We start from the raw sequence: 15,055 nt of genomic DNA on the forward strand, positions 1-15,055 counted from the left end.
GAATATTAATTTCTTGCCTCTCTATCATCTATCTATCCTAATCTCCCTCCTCCCTCTTCACCATTCTTCCACCTCTCTACTGTTGGAAAGGTTTCTCCTAACTTCTAATCTCCCTCGACTATCGAGCCATCCCTCTTCTTTGGGATCTCGACCACTTCATTCCCTTCGTCTACATCCTTTAACCACTTCCACAATCCACATTTATCTCCATACCCATACATAGCCGATTTTTTGGTTCCAGATCCTATTAATTTGGTATCAGAGCCTATCATTTGGTATCAGAGCTTAACAATTAGTATCAAAGCTTTAACAATTTGGTATCAGAGCAAGCTGATACGATCACGCCTCTGGCTATGAAGCTCTGATACCAGCTTGATACGATCTCTCCTTTGGGGCTAAAGATCAATCTCTTCCGATTCTCAGATCTGGACTGATCTTGCACGGAACTTTGAAATAAGATCCCGAAATATGCCGCCATTGGATTGATGTGAAATTTTGATATGTTGTAGCTCTAGAAAAGAGCTTTCCAAAAAATTAAGTTTTAGGCGAATCAGAGTTGTGGATCTCGAGATATCGTCCGTTTAGTGGATAAACATCATGATGCTCTGTTTTGGATTCGTGGATGGAGGCACAAGATCCTAGGTAATGATGGTTGGTGGAGGATGGGCGTTAATGTGGTGGCACCGGTGAAAAGTGATGGTGGAAGGGTTGTGGTTGATGGAAGGATTAGGGCAAGTGTGGGATAGATTGGACAAAGGGGGAGAAGAGGGCCACCCCTAAGGGACTAGGGTGATTAGCCGGACGAGGGAGGTTAGAAGCGGCGTCGCCGGGGATTGAGAGAACGGGAGCGAAGAAGACGAAGGAGGCAAGGCAAAACTCAATCTCAATAATCAATAATCAATTTGGTTGCCTACCACATCCTTTTATAGGCTAACCAACAACTCAAATTAACCCTAAAAACACAATTTTCGTCGATCGCGTTCGAACGCACAGTACATTCTCTTCACCACGTTCACAAACCGCATTCGAACTCACTCCACCCACGTTCGAATGCGACTTACAGAAAACTTATTTTAATGGAAATTAAACACTAAAACATGAAACAAAAACACTCCTAAAGTGAATCCATGCTCGAGACGACGTCAGTGAAGTCCGAATCGTATCACAAGCGAACCTCAGACCTCCATTAAAGGTTGAAACAAGGAAGATGACATCAACAAGGAGAGTTATGGAGAGCACACCGACAAGGGAGGACTCAATGCATGATGATCCTAACCGTGAGGCCGATTCTTTAGGAGCGATCACGGCAGGACCGAGTCAACCAACGTCCATGATTGCAAATATGGATAAACTTAGGGGCATGTTCCATAAATTAATGCATAGAGTTGACTGAATTCAAAAGGATCGCAATGATTTCAAGGAATATGTCAAGAACCGATTTGATTCGTTATCTCCTCGAACACGATCAGAGTTCCAAGAAGGACCAGCGGTGGGACCCCACCGAACTGATACCCCACAGGTCCAGGTGCATCATGCGAGTGTCAATGATCCTCTCTTACCTATGCCCATATATCATTCTCCACCTCCGTTGCAAAACCCAAGACCGGTGGTGGTGGAACCCGAGAGGCGTGCGGCACTGACGTGCTTCGTCGATGAGGAGGATTCGCACTTTGAGGATGAGGTTGATCTTTATGGAGATGGTGATGGATGTGCTCGAGGATTTAGAGAAGGTGATCAACATGCACAAATTTTTAGACCTGAACTAATGATCTTTCGCGAACCCAATAATGCTATTCGGGGGAGAACCGCATGCTTGGACTTTCCAAAATTCTAAGGCAGTGATCCAACAAATTGGGTGTTTCAAGTTGAACAATATTTTGATTGTCAAGATACAACGGAAGATGCAAAAGTCCAAATAGCAAGCTTCCACCTCCAAGGAATGGCATTGCATTGGTATAGATCGGTTATTCATGGTGATGGATTTATCAGATGGGCTAATTTTTGTAGGAGGATTACATGTAGATTTGGAACAGCGGCATATGAAGATTTTGCTGCCACATTAAGCAAGATGGTTCAGAGGACTACCGTATTGGAGTACCAAGCTGAGTTTAAAAGAGTTAGTAGTTGTTGTGAGCCACCGTGGTCCAAACATACATTGATGAGTACATTTATTTTAGGGCTGTGAGAGGAGATACAAGTGGATGGTCGTGCTCTATGTCCTACTACTCTTGAGGAGGCCTTTGAGAAGGCCGTGAGGATGGAACAAAAGCATCGGGCATTAAGGATGGCAACAAAAAATAATTGGGGCAACCGAGATAGGCGGTTTGCACCTATAACGCCGGTTGGAAATTCTGCGGTTTCAATAAAAGCAGCTGCGAGTACCTAGACCACGACCACCTTTGAGACATTCTTTCGATATTAGAGGAGGCACTAGACCCCCCGTTCGAACTCTCACACCTACCCAGGTGGAGGAGCGAAGAGCGAAAGGCCTTTGAGGAGGGTGTTGAGGAAGATATCTAAGCTGAAATATCGATGCATGCATATTTAGGTACTTCCACGGCGAGGACGTTACGGGTAGACAGACTCGTTAGAAAGCATTGTGTGCACATCCTCATCGATTCGGGGAGTACACACAACTTTTAGATGGACGGATGAAGCTACTACATCTTTTGAAAAATTGAAAATAGCAATAACGACGGCACCCATTTTAGCGCTACCGAACTTCTCCAAAGAGTTCATAGTGGAATATGATGCGTCAGGTGTTGGCATAGGAGCTGTACTAATGCAAGAAGGATGTCCCATTGCCTATCTTAGTAAGGCTTTATCACAAAAATCTCAGCAATTATCCACTTATAAGAGAGAGATGTTGGCAATTCTGTATGCAGTGACAAAGTGGAGGACTTATTTGATCGGTAAGCGATTCAATATCCGAACCGATCAAAGGAGCCTTCCATACTTTATGGGACAACATATACACACTCCAGCACATCAGAGATGGGTCACAAAATTGCTGGGATATAATTATGAAATCGAATACAAGAAGAGAACGAAAAATAGAGCGGCAAATGCATTATCATGACAACCCGATACCGCCGAGTTTGCAGCCTATTCATCTCCTACCTTTCCCCTCCTTGATGAGCTAAGGTATGGGTGTACATTTGACCCCGATATTTTGAGATTGTTGCAAGAGGTGGTGGATGATCTGGAGCGCCATCCAGAGTTAGAGAATCGAGGCAGTTTGCTACTGGACCACAGATGCATTCGGATGTTGGAGCGTATTGGTTTGGTTGCATATCATTTGGAGCTGCCGCACGGGTCGAGAGTGCATCTTGTCTTTCATGTTTCATTGTTGGGAGAGCGCATTGGAGATCATGAGATTGTTGGACAAGTTCTACTAGAGCCATTGGAGGAGATAGAGATCGTAGAGCTAGTTCGAGTACTTGATAGACGCCGACGACGACATGGTACCAGATTGGATATAAAGATTTTAGTTTAGTGGCTTGACAAGCCATCCGATGAGGCAATATGGGAGTTGTAGACTGACATTTTGGAGCATTTCCCTGACTTTTTACCTTGAGGGCAAGGTGGGGGAAGCATGGTGGATTGATATGAATCGAATCAAATCGGATCACATCAAAAGGAGATTAGGCTCAATGGATTGAGTCTAATTATCTTATTTGGTTATTTGATTTAGTTAGAGTCTTAGTAGGTTAGGATTTTATTTAATTAGCTAAATTCAGCTCTGCACAGTTTCAGAAAACTATTAGTATAATATTCTACACTTATCCAAATAATATCAAACTAATTGAATAAGGTTGCCAACCTCCGGATCTACAACTTTGATATTCATGACTTCTCCAGATTCGAAATCTATCTATGACAAAACGAAACCTTAATCCGTAAGGTAATCGGAGAAGATAAGGAATACTGGTTTAGTTGGTTTGTTAGGGTTTCATATTATTTTAGGACTTGTTGGCTAGCCTCTATAAATATGTGGATGGTAGCCAACTTCATTATAGAATTGGAATATTGATTTCTTGCCTCTCTATCTTCTATCTACCCTAATCTCCCTCCTCCCTGCAAGGTTTCTCCTAACTTCTAATCTCCTTCGACTGTCGAGCCACCCCTCTTTTTTAAAATCTCGACCACTTCATTCCCTTCGTCTACACCCTTTAACCACTTCCACAATCCACTTTCATCTCCATACCCATACATAACCCTAATATTCACTCCACTTGTCACCACCACCATCACCCTCGTTATTCCGTATTTTCGTCCCTGCTACAGTTAGAATCTGCGAATGGCATAGATAAAAAGTTGTAGATCAGGAAGTTACGGATCTAACCCAATTGACTTTGTAATTTTCTGACTACTGGAGAATATTTGACGAATATTTTCCCACAGTTGCACGGATTGATTCTTACAATAAATTCAGATCTTAAGGAATTATTCCATAGCCGATTTTTTAGTTCCAGATCCTATTAATTTGGTATAAGAGCCTATCATTTGGTATCAAAACTTAACAATTGGTATCAGAGCCTTAATAGAAGGATCAACAAAAAATAGAAAGCATCGTCCAAACAAGGACAATACAGCAAGATGGAAGATTACAAAGTTCCATTAATACGGCATGCTTAACTAGTGTGCCTATGGGCTATTAATCTGCTAACTCACTAAGTACTCTAAAATTTTCTAATTTGCCATAACAAATGAATTTTACAGGAGTCAAACTCAAAATCGCTGCTCTTATACTATGTTAATTCACCATCTACTCTACAAACATAAGTTATTAAGAATGGTAATTTTTATATCTTATATTCTAAATAAATCCAAAAAATGAAATAATATAAAACAAAAAATAATAGCTCAAATAGTGTGAATAATGGATGGGAAGCATCAAGGTTAAGCTAAACAAACCTTTCAAATGATTCAACATATATTCCTTTTCAAGACTCAAGAGTAAATCTCAGCATTATGCAAGTTTGAAATTTCTGAAGAATACATCAAAAACTTGGAATTCTCAGCAATGCTCTCAATAACATCTTGCAACTTCCTTGTTCTGAGATTTCTCCTATCAATAGCGGCAAACTCACTTGTTCTATTCTCAACCTCAATTAAACTGCAGCCAGGGGCTCTACGCCTCTTGCACCTTTTCCTGATGCCTAGCTTCTGATCCCACAGCCCTGCAACTGCACAAGTATTGGACATGGTTACATCATCACCAACGTAGTGGGGCTCCAGCTCAAGTAGCTTGCTTCTGGCCAGAGATCCAATCTTGATGTTATGGTGGAGACTGCATGCACTTAGTAGGTTACGCCATATCATAACATTTGGCAACAATGGCATTCTATTGATAATGGTGTAAGCATCTTCGATAAGCCCGGCTCGGCAAAGAATATCAACCATGCATCCAAAGTGAGTGATTTTTGGCTTAATGCCATAATCCCGTTGCATGCTCACCCAGTGGTGCCACCCTTCATTAACTAGTCCAGCATGACTACATGCCATTAGAACCCCAATAAAGGTGACGCAGTTAGGAGTAATTTTGAGATCATGGGAGCCACCAATTAAGTCTGTCCTCATTTCAGCAAAGAGTCGCAAAGCCTCCTTTGGTTGCCCATGCAGTGCAAGGCCCGTAATCATTGATGTCCATGTTGTAACATCCCTTTGCTTTGCCACATTAAAGAGATGTCGAGCTGCTTGGATGTTCCCACACTTGGCATACATGTTTACTAGAGCATTTTGTAGGATCAAGTCCTCATTAATGCAGTCTTTCCAGTGACGACAAATATAAGAATGGATCCATTTTCCCACATCGAGAGCTCCAAGATCTGAGCAGGCTGAAAGAGCAGCAGTGACTGTGATAGGATCCGGTTCGATCTTTTCCATTTGCATTTTCCGAAAGAGCTCAAGGGCTCTTTTGGGCATCCCATTTTTGACATATGCTGAAATCAAGGACGTCCAGGAGACAGCAGTCCTGAGGGTCATTTCATCGAACACATGCTGTGCATCTGTCAGATACCCTGTCTCAGAATACATCCTGATGAGAGCAGTCTGTAGATATATGTTAGGTTCAAATCCAAGTCTAATGATAAACCCATGCGCCTGAATTCCTCGTATTCTGCAGGATACATTTGTGCTTGTCTTGAGTAAGTCTAGTATAGCAAAGCAGTCGACGAAAGAAGGCCTCTTCTGTAAATGTTGGGACTGTGAGAATTGCTTCTTGCTGTGAAACCACTTGCTTTGCCCATGGAGAACATTTCGCCATACAGTAGAAATACAGAGGAGATACTTCTGTTGGGCAGTTGCTCGCATCCTATTCCACGAAAACGCGGGGAAGTTGGAAAAAAAGAATGGATTATTATTGTGAGACAAAACCATGAATAAATTTACAGTAGAATAAGAACTCTCCTTCAGTTGGTCAATAAGTTGGGCGACAGCTGCCCTGCGGGCGATTCGTTTTGCCCAGCGATCAAAATTTACCAATTAATGACATTAAACCCCTTTACCATCTCTACACAGTAACGTTAATTTATACTTATATAATTAGCAAATTATGTTACAAAATAAAATTTTATTTATATAACTTGTCTAGATTTTGTGATCATATAAAAATTATAAAATGTTATGAGATGTCGGATAAAAAATAAGGATAATTTTTTTTTCACTCCCTGAAATATCACCAATTTCTATAATGACACCCTAAATTTTTTTTTGTAACCGCAGAACTATCAGAAATATTTAGTCATGTACTAGAATACCATTATATGCATGTCACAACTTAAAATAGTCTTTTATAATGATCAAAATACCCTTAGATAGCTAATTAAAACTCTTTTCTTCTCTGTTAGCCGAGCCTGATTCCCACCATTTTTCTTCCAAAGTGCCGCATCTCATCCCCTTCTCCAATCTTTCCAACCCTCCACCTCCTATATCCATTAAAAAGTTTTTCTTTCGTTCTTCAAGCTCTAATCTCCCACCTCCACTCCCTACACCATAAAGCTTCTCTCCCTATCGGTATCATCAATTTCTTACCTTCATGGCATCTTAAAGCTTTCTAGTCGATAGCATTGATAGTCAAAGAAGGTCGCACATGTCAACCGAAGTGGTATGTTACTGTGAAATGATAGCTGCACTTTGAATAAGCTCTACGGAGAATAATCCTGGCACGAGATTCCTTGGATGTGCTCATTTCAAATGTAATTTTAGTTTTATAGTTTGATTTTTTAGGTTAACTTTTCATCTAAATTTTAAATATGTGCAGAGATCAAGTTGTGAATTTTTTTGTTGGATTGATCCCTTATCTGTTTAAAAGGAAAAGAATTTGCAAACTACAAAAGAGAGAAGAAAACATGCTAATTGAGATAATCACAAATTAAGCTAATTAAGGAGACTCAATGAAGATAATCACAAATTATCTTTGAAGATTGTTCACTATCAGAGAAAGGAAAGGAGGATATTTATTATTTTCTTATTTATAGTAACTTTTATTTTCTAGGTATGCAATTTGTAAAGCAAATTCTCATCTTATAATATGTCAAATGTGTAATATAATGTTGGTATTGGACTATGATGTTTACTATAATATGTATCAAATTAATATGATGTTGGTATTGCAATATGTAATTCTCATTTTTATACAAGCCATCAGGTTACATTGTTTAAAAATGATAAAAGCTATCAAATTATTGGTAACAAACAAGGCCAAACAATTACATTCAATCCAAACTACTAACATTCAATCCAAACCAAACTATTCATATAAATCAAACTATTTAGATAAATCACACTAATGAAATCAAAATAAACTATTCAAATTATTGGTAACAAGGCCAAACATTCAATCCAAACAAAATTATTAGAATTACCACTAATTCATTAACTTCAATCCAAACCAATTCATTAACATTCAATCCAAATCTGTTATACAATTAACACTATTGGCCAGTCTGTCATACATCCAAAATATATATCATACATCCAAAGTACCAATAATATACATACAATAGTACATCTAAAATATATCATCCACTATCCAAAGTATATCTAAATTTTACTTCAAAAAAAAAAAAATCCAAAGTATATCTAAATTATATTATGCACCATCTAAAATACATTAATAATATCCAAAATATACATCAAGTATATCATCCAAAATACATCCAACATCACTAATGCGTACCCAAAAATATCATGACTCTAGGATTAGCGCCTACCACAAGCAGACCCCTTTTCTAATAATGTTTGGGGATACCTGCTAGTGTTCAATGCTTGCGGATACTTGCTAGTGTTCATTGCTTGCGGATACTTGTGACTGTTCAATTTTACATATAAAATAAAATTCAGCGTATCAAATAAATTTTGCTAAAGTTAAACAAGTATCCGTCCTTTGTTAGCTATTCTTGGGGTTGAAAACATTGCACTTTCTAATCTTAGGCTCTTTATTGAAGGCTACAAAAAATACAAAATTTAAATTATTTTGTATAAGTGAATACTAAACTGCTAATGTAAACAAGTACTTGTGTTCGGTACAAGTTGCCTTGTTCAATAATTTTCTTTCCTAGTACTACTACTGCTGCTGGTACTGGTACTGCTGTAGCTGCAAGTGAGGATGAAAATGTTGCTGGAACAAAGGCTGTTGCTGCTGCTGTTAATGAAGATACTGCTGGAACTACTACTGCTAATAATGAAGATGTGCTGCTGGAACTAAGGATACTACTACATTGGTTGGTCTTCCACATGTCCTTGCATTATCCCCAACTTGGTTACATTTTCTATACTTAATTATGGTATGGTATCTTCTAATAGTACTTGGATTTTTAGGTTTGTTACTTTCATCGTCCCCTTTTCTCCTCAACTTCTTAGGCTTGCTAGGCGGCCTTTGAATTTTTGGTGGCAATATTTGGTCACAATTGGAATATCCCCACATAGACTGATATGGAATAGGAGTGATTATATGGCTGTAGGTTCTAATAAATGTGTCTTTATGATAGTAAGAATTGACATACTCTTCTGATTGACTTCTATCAAAAAATATAGAAGCTATTGCATGAGAACAAGGAATGCCACTTAAGTCCCATTCTTTACATGTGCACATATGCCCTTGTAGGTCAACAATATAACTCCTATGAGTTGAAATATTTGTGACATCAAATATCTTATTTCCTGGATAAAGCACATGACAATGTCATACAAGTGCCTTCCTTTTTTCTAATTTTTTTTCTAAATTTTATCACACAATTTCCCATTAAACTTTTTCCAACTTCAAGAAGTTGTTGGAATCTTGACATCACTTGTCTTCTTATCATCTCCATCACTATGACAATTGGTTTATTCCTAGCATCATTAATGTAAACATTGAATGATTCGCTACAATTGTTCACATTTCTTGAGCACCTTACTCTTGTGCTAAACATGCTCCTTGCCCAATAGCATGGTTCCTCTTTCATCAACCAATTCCATGTATCATTGTTCCTATTTTTCAACAACTCCATTTGATGTTTAAACTCTTGGACTATGTAAGCTGATGTTGCTCCCTATATTAGGTCCTTATATTCCTTCCCTTTAAAAATTTTACTAAAATTTGCATATATATGACGCACGCAATATCTATGCTCCACATTACGCATGAGGTTCTCAAATGTTTGGACCAAGCCCTATAATATAAACATATAATTAGCTGGTTCATTAACAGTAACAAAAATAGTATATAAAGTAAACATATATAGTAAACTATATACATGTAAAAACTAACATACATATAAAAACTAATATAAACTAACCATATAAACAATAACAGAAATATCGACTCTAAAGTTAACATATAAATAATAACATAAACCTTAAATTCTAAACTTTATGCCTAACAATAACATATAAACATAAACTAACATAAAAATAGAAATAGAAATGGTAAACAGAAAACTAACATAAGCTTAAATAGAAAATAGTAAACAGTAAATGCTAACATAAACTTAAATAGAAAATAAAAATAGTAAATAGTGAATTTATACTTTTTATCTATCACTAATAAAATACCATCCTTTCTCTTCAGGCCTCCCAATTAGTGAAATTAGATTCTCCAAAAACTAAGTCCAGCTATCTCTACACTCTGCATCAATGACTGCAATTGCAATTGGAAACATTTGATTGTTTCCATCTCTACCAACTACATGAATAAGTTGGCTACCATAAGGTTATTTTAAGTGACATGCATCTAAACCTATTATGGGCCTACAACCATCAATAAACCCATTGATTTGTGTAGCACATGATACAAACAACATCTGGAACACTGTGACATTTTCTAAGATAACCCTATCAACCTTCAACATGGCAGCACTTCCTAGATTATTTACTCTTATCATTTCACAATAATCTTTCAATCTCATATATTGCATAGAATAGTCTACTCAATGACTTTAATAGCCTTCTTCTTAGCCCTATATTCTTGTTTAGTAGAAAGATCCAACATTCAATCCCTTAAAACTGTCCTATTAATGGATCCAGCATTCCATTCCGAGTTATCTACTCATTTATCCAAATATTTGTTTGAAAGCGAAGTATTTGTGGCACTATGATTTGTATACACCCTACCACAAGTATGAGAACCTCTCAAACTTTTAATTTGAAGAGTACTTGTGTAACAACCTATCCTAGAAAAAAAGTTTTTGGGCACGACGTGGCCAGCCACACTATGGCCGGCCTCGTGCCCATGCAACTTGCATGAGTAGCTTGCATGGTGAGGTGCCACACGCCCACCATCGCTGTCGCAGCCAACCGGCTGCGGGCAGCTTACAGCAGCGAGCCTCGGCGTTGCCGCTCTTTCCCCTCCACTACCTCTCTCTCCCTCTATATCTCTCTTTCTCTCGCTCTCTTTCTTAGTCTCTCTCTCTCTCTCGCCGAGGCCGGCCTATCGCCGCCACCGCCATCCTTGGATACCACCGCCGCCACCTCCGCATGCATTGGCGAGCTCCTTTCCCTCCCTCCCCCCCCTTTCTCTCTCTCTCTCACACCCGAGCTCGAGCTCGTTGGAGCCGAGTTATCGGCGAGAGGCCGACCGCTGGCTGGCTAGCAGCGGCCGGTGCTCTCCCCGCCGGCCCGGGTTCGCACTTCCCTCCCCTCCTCTTTCTCTCTTCTTCTTCTTCTTCTTCTTCTTCTTCTTCTTTTTCTTCTTCTTCTTCTTTCTTCTTTCTTTTTCTTCTTCTTTCTTCTTCTTCCTCGGCTTCTTCTCCTTCTCTTTCTACACAATACTGGGCTTGGCCCAGCAATAGTGGCAGTGTTTTATTTATTTTATTTTATTTTATTTAGGTATTTCCTTCTTAATTAATGCAAATAGATTATTTAGACATTAATTATTTTAATAATAATATATACTCTTCAATATGATTATTATTAATTATAATTTGTATAATTGATGATTAATTAGGTATAAGTATAGCTAATACTTATACTTATTTATTTATATCTCTATTAGATTAATATATAGATTTGTAAATTATAATTATCAAATTTATATACTAATATTCTTATGAGATACATTTTAAGTGATTCTAATGATTTATTGTACATTATTATTTTGTAACAAATAAAATACTAGGCTTATTTTTATTTATTATTTTATAAAGTATTGACTACATAGTCCCTAATTAATTAAGATTTAATTTAATTATAATTAGTTTTTTAACTATATTTATATTTTTATTTATAATTAAAAATTTAGCTAGTTATAAAGATAAGTAGAAATTCTAAAACCTAATAAATCATCATATGTTACTTGGACGGATTTTAATTAGATGAACGGCTAACTTCATACTACTTAAATATTTTTAGATCTCGAACCCCTTATGTGAAGCCCCATGGACCCTATTAGGACAAGTTGTTGCTCGGTTGCCGAATGTGAGGAATACGTGAGTTGTGTCTTCTGATCAAATGTGAGTAGTCTTATCTTCTAGACGCCTTTTTCAAATTAGATTATATTATATATTATATACATGCATATTTTGACCTCCAGCATGATTATGACTTTATCTAGAGATGATTACAGTCGAACATATTTTATCATGCATATAATTAGGCTGATCTTGGATATGAGTATGATGATGATATATAGAGATGATTAGAGATGACTAGACTATTATAATTTTATGTCTAGTTGATCTATAGCATGAGTATGCATGTTGTAATGATTAGCATGAGTATGCATGTGTCTACGACATGATTAAAGACTACATTGGATTATTTTTCTCTTGATTTCTATTCCACCTAAATTCATGTTATGCATTGACTTATTATCGTACTGGATATATGCATATGATCTGTCATTTAGAAGGAAAGCATAAAATATGATTGATAGGATAGTTGATAGAAAGCGTGAGGATACCCAAGTGGGCGCGATGATTAGGACGCGCTTGGTGGATGATTGATCGCTCAACATAGTCGTGATCCTATTGGCCTTATATCCAAGATCGTTAGTCTGCGTGCGCAACAGACATTCGGACACATGCCGTTCGCCAAGGCATATGTGGCGAGTTATCCTCACAAGATTTCTATCAGCTAGAAGGGTGCCCAATCTGGATGGATGTTGACACCCTTAGCGGATGACAGAGTATGGTTATATTTGAGATACTCCTTGCAGATAGCAGAGTATGCTCTGAGCCTTCAGACATGATATTGAGTCTGGGTACCGAGTGTTGACTATGCACAGTGGTCTAGTATGATGATGACATATAGAGCTGACATTGATGACTGAGATGTTGAGAAATGCATATGATTTCATTATCACCTAATTACGTAATTATCGAGTGGTCAATATACATTATATATAGTTGCATTTGATATCATAGCATCATCATGGTCGGCATACATCATGTGTCATATTTGAGAGAGAGTTATGATAATAGTATGACATGGAGATTTGTTTATTCATTGTCGAGGATTATATAATTTATTAGTTATGACATGTTATCTACTTTTCATTTATGTATTCTTGAGGATACATTCATATATTCATTCATGACATAATGCTATTTCTGATTCATATTATCTAGTACATGATTTACTATTTGTTTGGTATCATTGATTCGGGGTAAGGTCTATTCACTAAGTCTTTTGCTCATGACTCTCTTTATTTCTTTTCTAATCCTTCTTAGATATGTGGTACGTGATAGCGACTTGAGATATCTTGAGGAGATATTTTCGAGCAAGGATGGGGCGAGCTATAGACGTGAGATGGTATAGAAGATAGTTTAACCAGATATTGAGTTGTACCATTATTTAATATTTATACTTTATTGTATCAAACGGTGATTTGTATAATACATGTCAGATTATAGTGTACTCATGTATCAGTTATTTAGTTATATCTTGATGGTTTGTCGTGGCTTGTGTGGGTTCTGCCAGATTATGTAGTGGTCTAGTGTATATTATTGTGGACTTGGATATTCATATATTAACAGGTTTATTTGGTTGATAGTCTGATTTATTTGGTGTTAGATTATGTGAGCTTGGATATGTTAGCAGGTAGTATTTGATAATGTCATGATTTTATGTGCATAGGAGTGTATCTGTGCGTGACGGGCCTCGCCTCGTCTTGTCGCGTGCGCCGCGTGTTCCATGTGGATGAGTGGGCATGCACATGCCCGTGCCGGGCGAGGGCGTTACAACTTGTGTGCCTAATAGGAGATGTATGATATCTAAAATGACAACCCTCTTACATACCACCGTAATTCTACTTGTTTCATTCTTAATAAACTTAAACACATAATATACCTTGATAAGATACTCTGTTAGGAAACTCCTAAACTCGGTGGGTGTGGCAAATTTCATCCCATTTTGAAGTTTGGTCCATAACCCTAACTTCCACTCCACCCGTCACCACCACCATCATCCGCATTATATCGTGTTTTCATCCTAGTTTTAGTCCGAATCTGTGAAGGTCATACATACAGAAAATGGAGATCAGGGAGATGTGGATTGATTCCACTTAGTTTCGTAATTGTATAACTATGGGAGAATATTTGGTGAATATTTTCCCTCGGTTACACGGACTACTTCCTACAATAAATTCAAATTTTGAAGGAATTATTCCGTGACTTATCATTGGTATCAAAGCCAGGCGAACCTCAGACCTCCATTAATGGTGGAAACAAGGAAGATGAAATCAACAATGAGACCAATGGAGAGCACACCAATAAGGGAAGGCTAAATCCACGATAACCCTAACCATGAGGCCGATTTCTTTAGAGCGACCACGGTCAGACCGAGTCAACCAACATCCTTGAGTGTGAACATGGGCTTGGCGGATGAACTTTGGGGCATGTTCCAAACCTTGCTGCATGGAGTTGACGCAATGTAGAATGATCATAATGCTTTAAAGAAATATGTCATGAACCGATCGACTTCAACAACTCTTCAACAAAGATCGATGTCACAAGAATAACCAGCGGTGGGACCATACCGAACCGATACCCCACAAGTCTAGGTGTGACATGTTAGTATTAATGATCCCCTCTTACCTATGCCTACACATCATCCCCCACCTCCGATACAAAACCCAAGACCGGCGGTGGTGGAATCCGAGAGGTGCGTGGCACCGGTGCGCTTCGTCGATGAGGAGGATTGGCACTTTGAGGATGAGGTTGATCCCTTCGGAGATGGTGATGGATGTGCTTGAGGATTTAGAGAAGGAGATCAACATGCACAAAGGTTCAGATCTGAACCAAGGATCTTTCGCGAACTCGACAATCCTATTCGGGGGATAACCGTACGCTTGGACTTTCCAAAATTCTATGGCAGTGATCCAACGGATTGGGTATTTCAAGTTGAACAATATTTTGATTGTCAAGGGACAGCGAAGGAGGCAAAGGTCCAGATGGCAAGCTTTTATCTCCAAGGAATGACATTGCATTGGAATCGATCGGTTATTCGTAATGGAGGATTTACTGGATGGGCTGACTTTTGTAGGAGGATTACATGTAGATTTGGGACAGCAGCATATGAAGATTTTACTGCCACATTAAGCAAGATGGTTCAGAGGATGACCGTTGTTAGGTTT

The 15,055-nt window shown here is 38.3% G+C and overlaps 1 protein-coding gene across 1 annotated transcript; it reads right to left on the reverse strand.

Moving 5' to 3' along the window:
* Positions 1 to 4,939: 4,939 nt before the first annotated feature.
* Positions 4,940 to 6,455, reverse strand: LOC140797508 (putative pentatricopeptide repeat-containing protein At1g74400). Its single transcript, XM_073150991.1, has one exon. The coding sequence runs from the start codon at positions 6,379 to 6,381 to the stop codon at positions 4,954 to 4,956; it is 1,428 nt and encodes a 475-aa protein (XP_073007092.1). The 5' UTR covers positions 6,382 to 6,455; the 3' UTR covers positions 4,940 to 4,953.
* Between the last annotated feature and the right edge of the window lie 8,600 nt (positions 6,456 to 15,055).

Source organism: Typha latifolia, chromosome 1 (genome assembly GCF_019914945.1).
Source record: "Typha latifolia isolate L0001 chromosome 1, TyphaL0001v2, whole genome shotgun sequence".
Taxonomy (NCBI): domain Eukaryota; kingdom Viridiplantae; phylum Streptophyta; class Magnoliopsida; order Poales; family Typhaceae; genus Typha; species Typha latifolia.

Bases quoted from the DNA above. Each gene is read 5' to 3' on its own strand.
- LOC140797508 (XM_073150991.1), bottom strand. From the start codon at position 6,381: ATGGTTTTGTCTCACAATAATAATCCATTCTTTTTTTCCAACTTCCCC.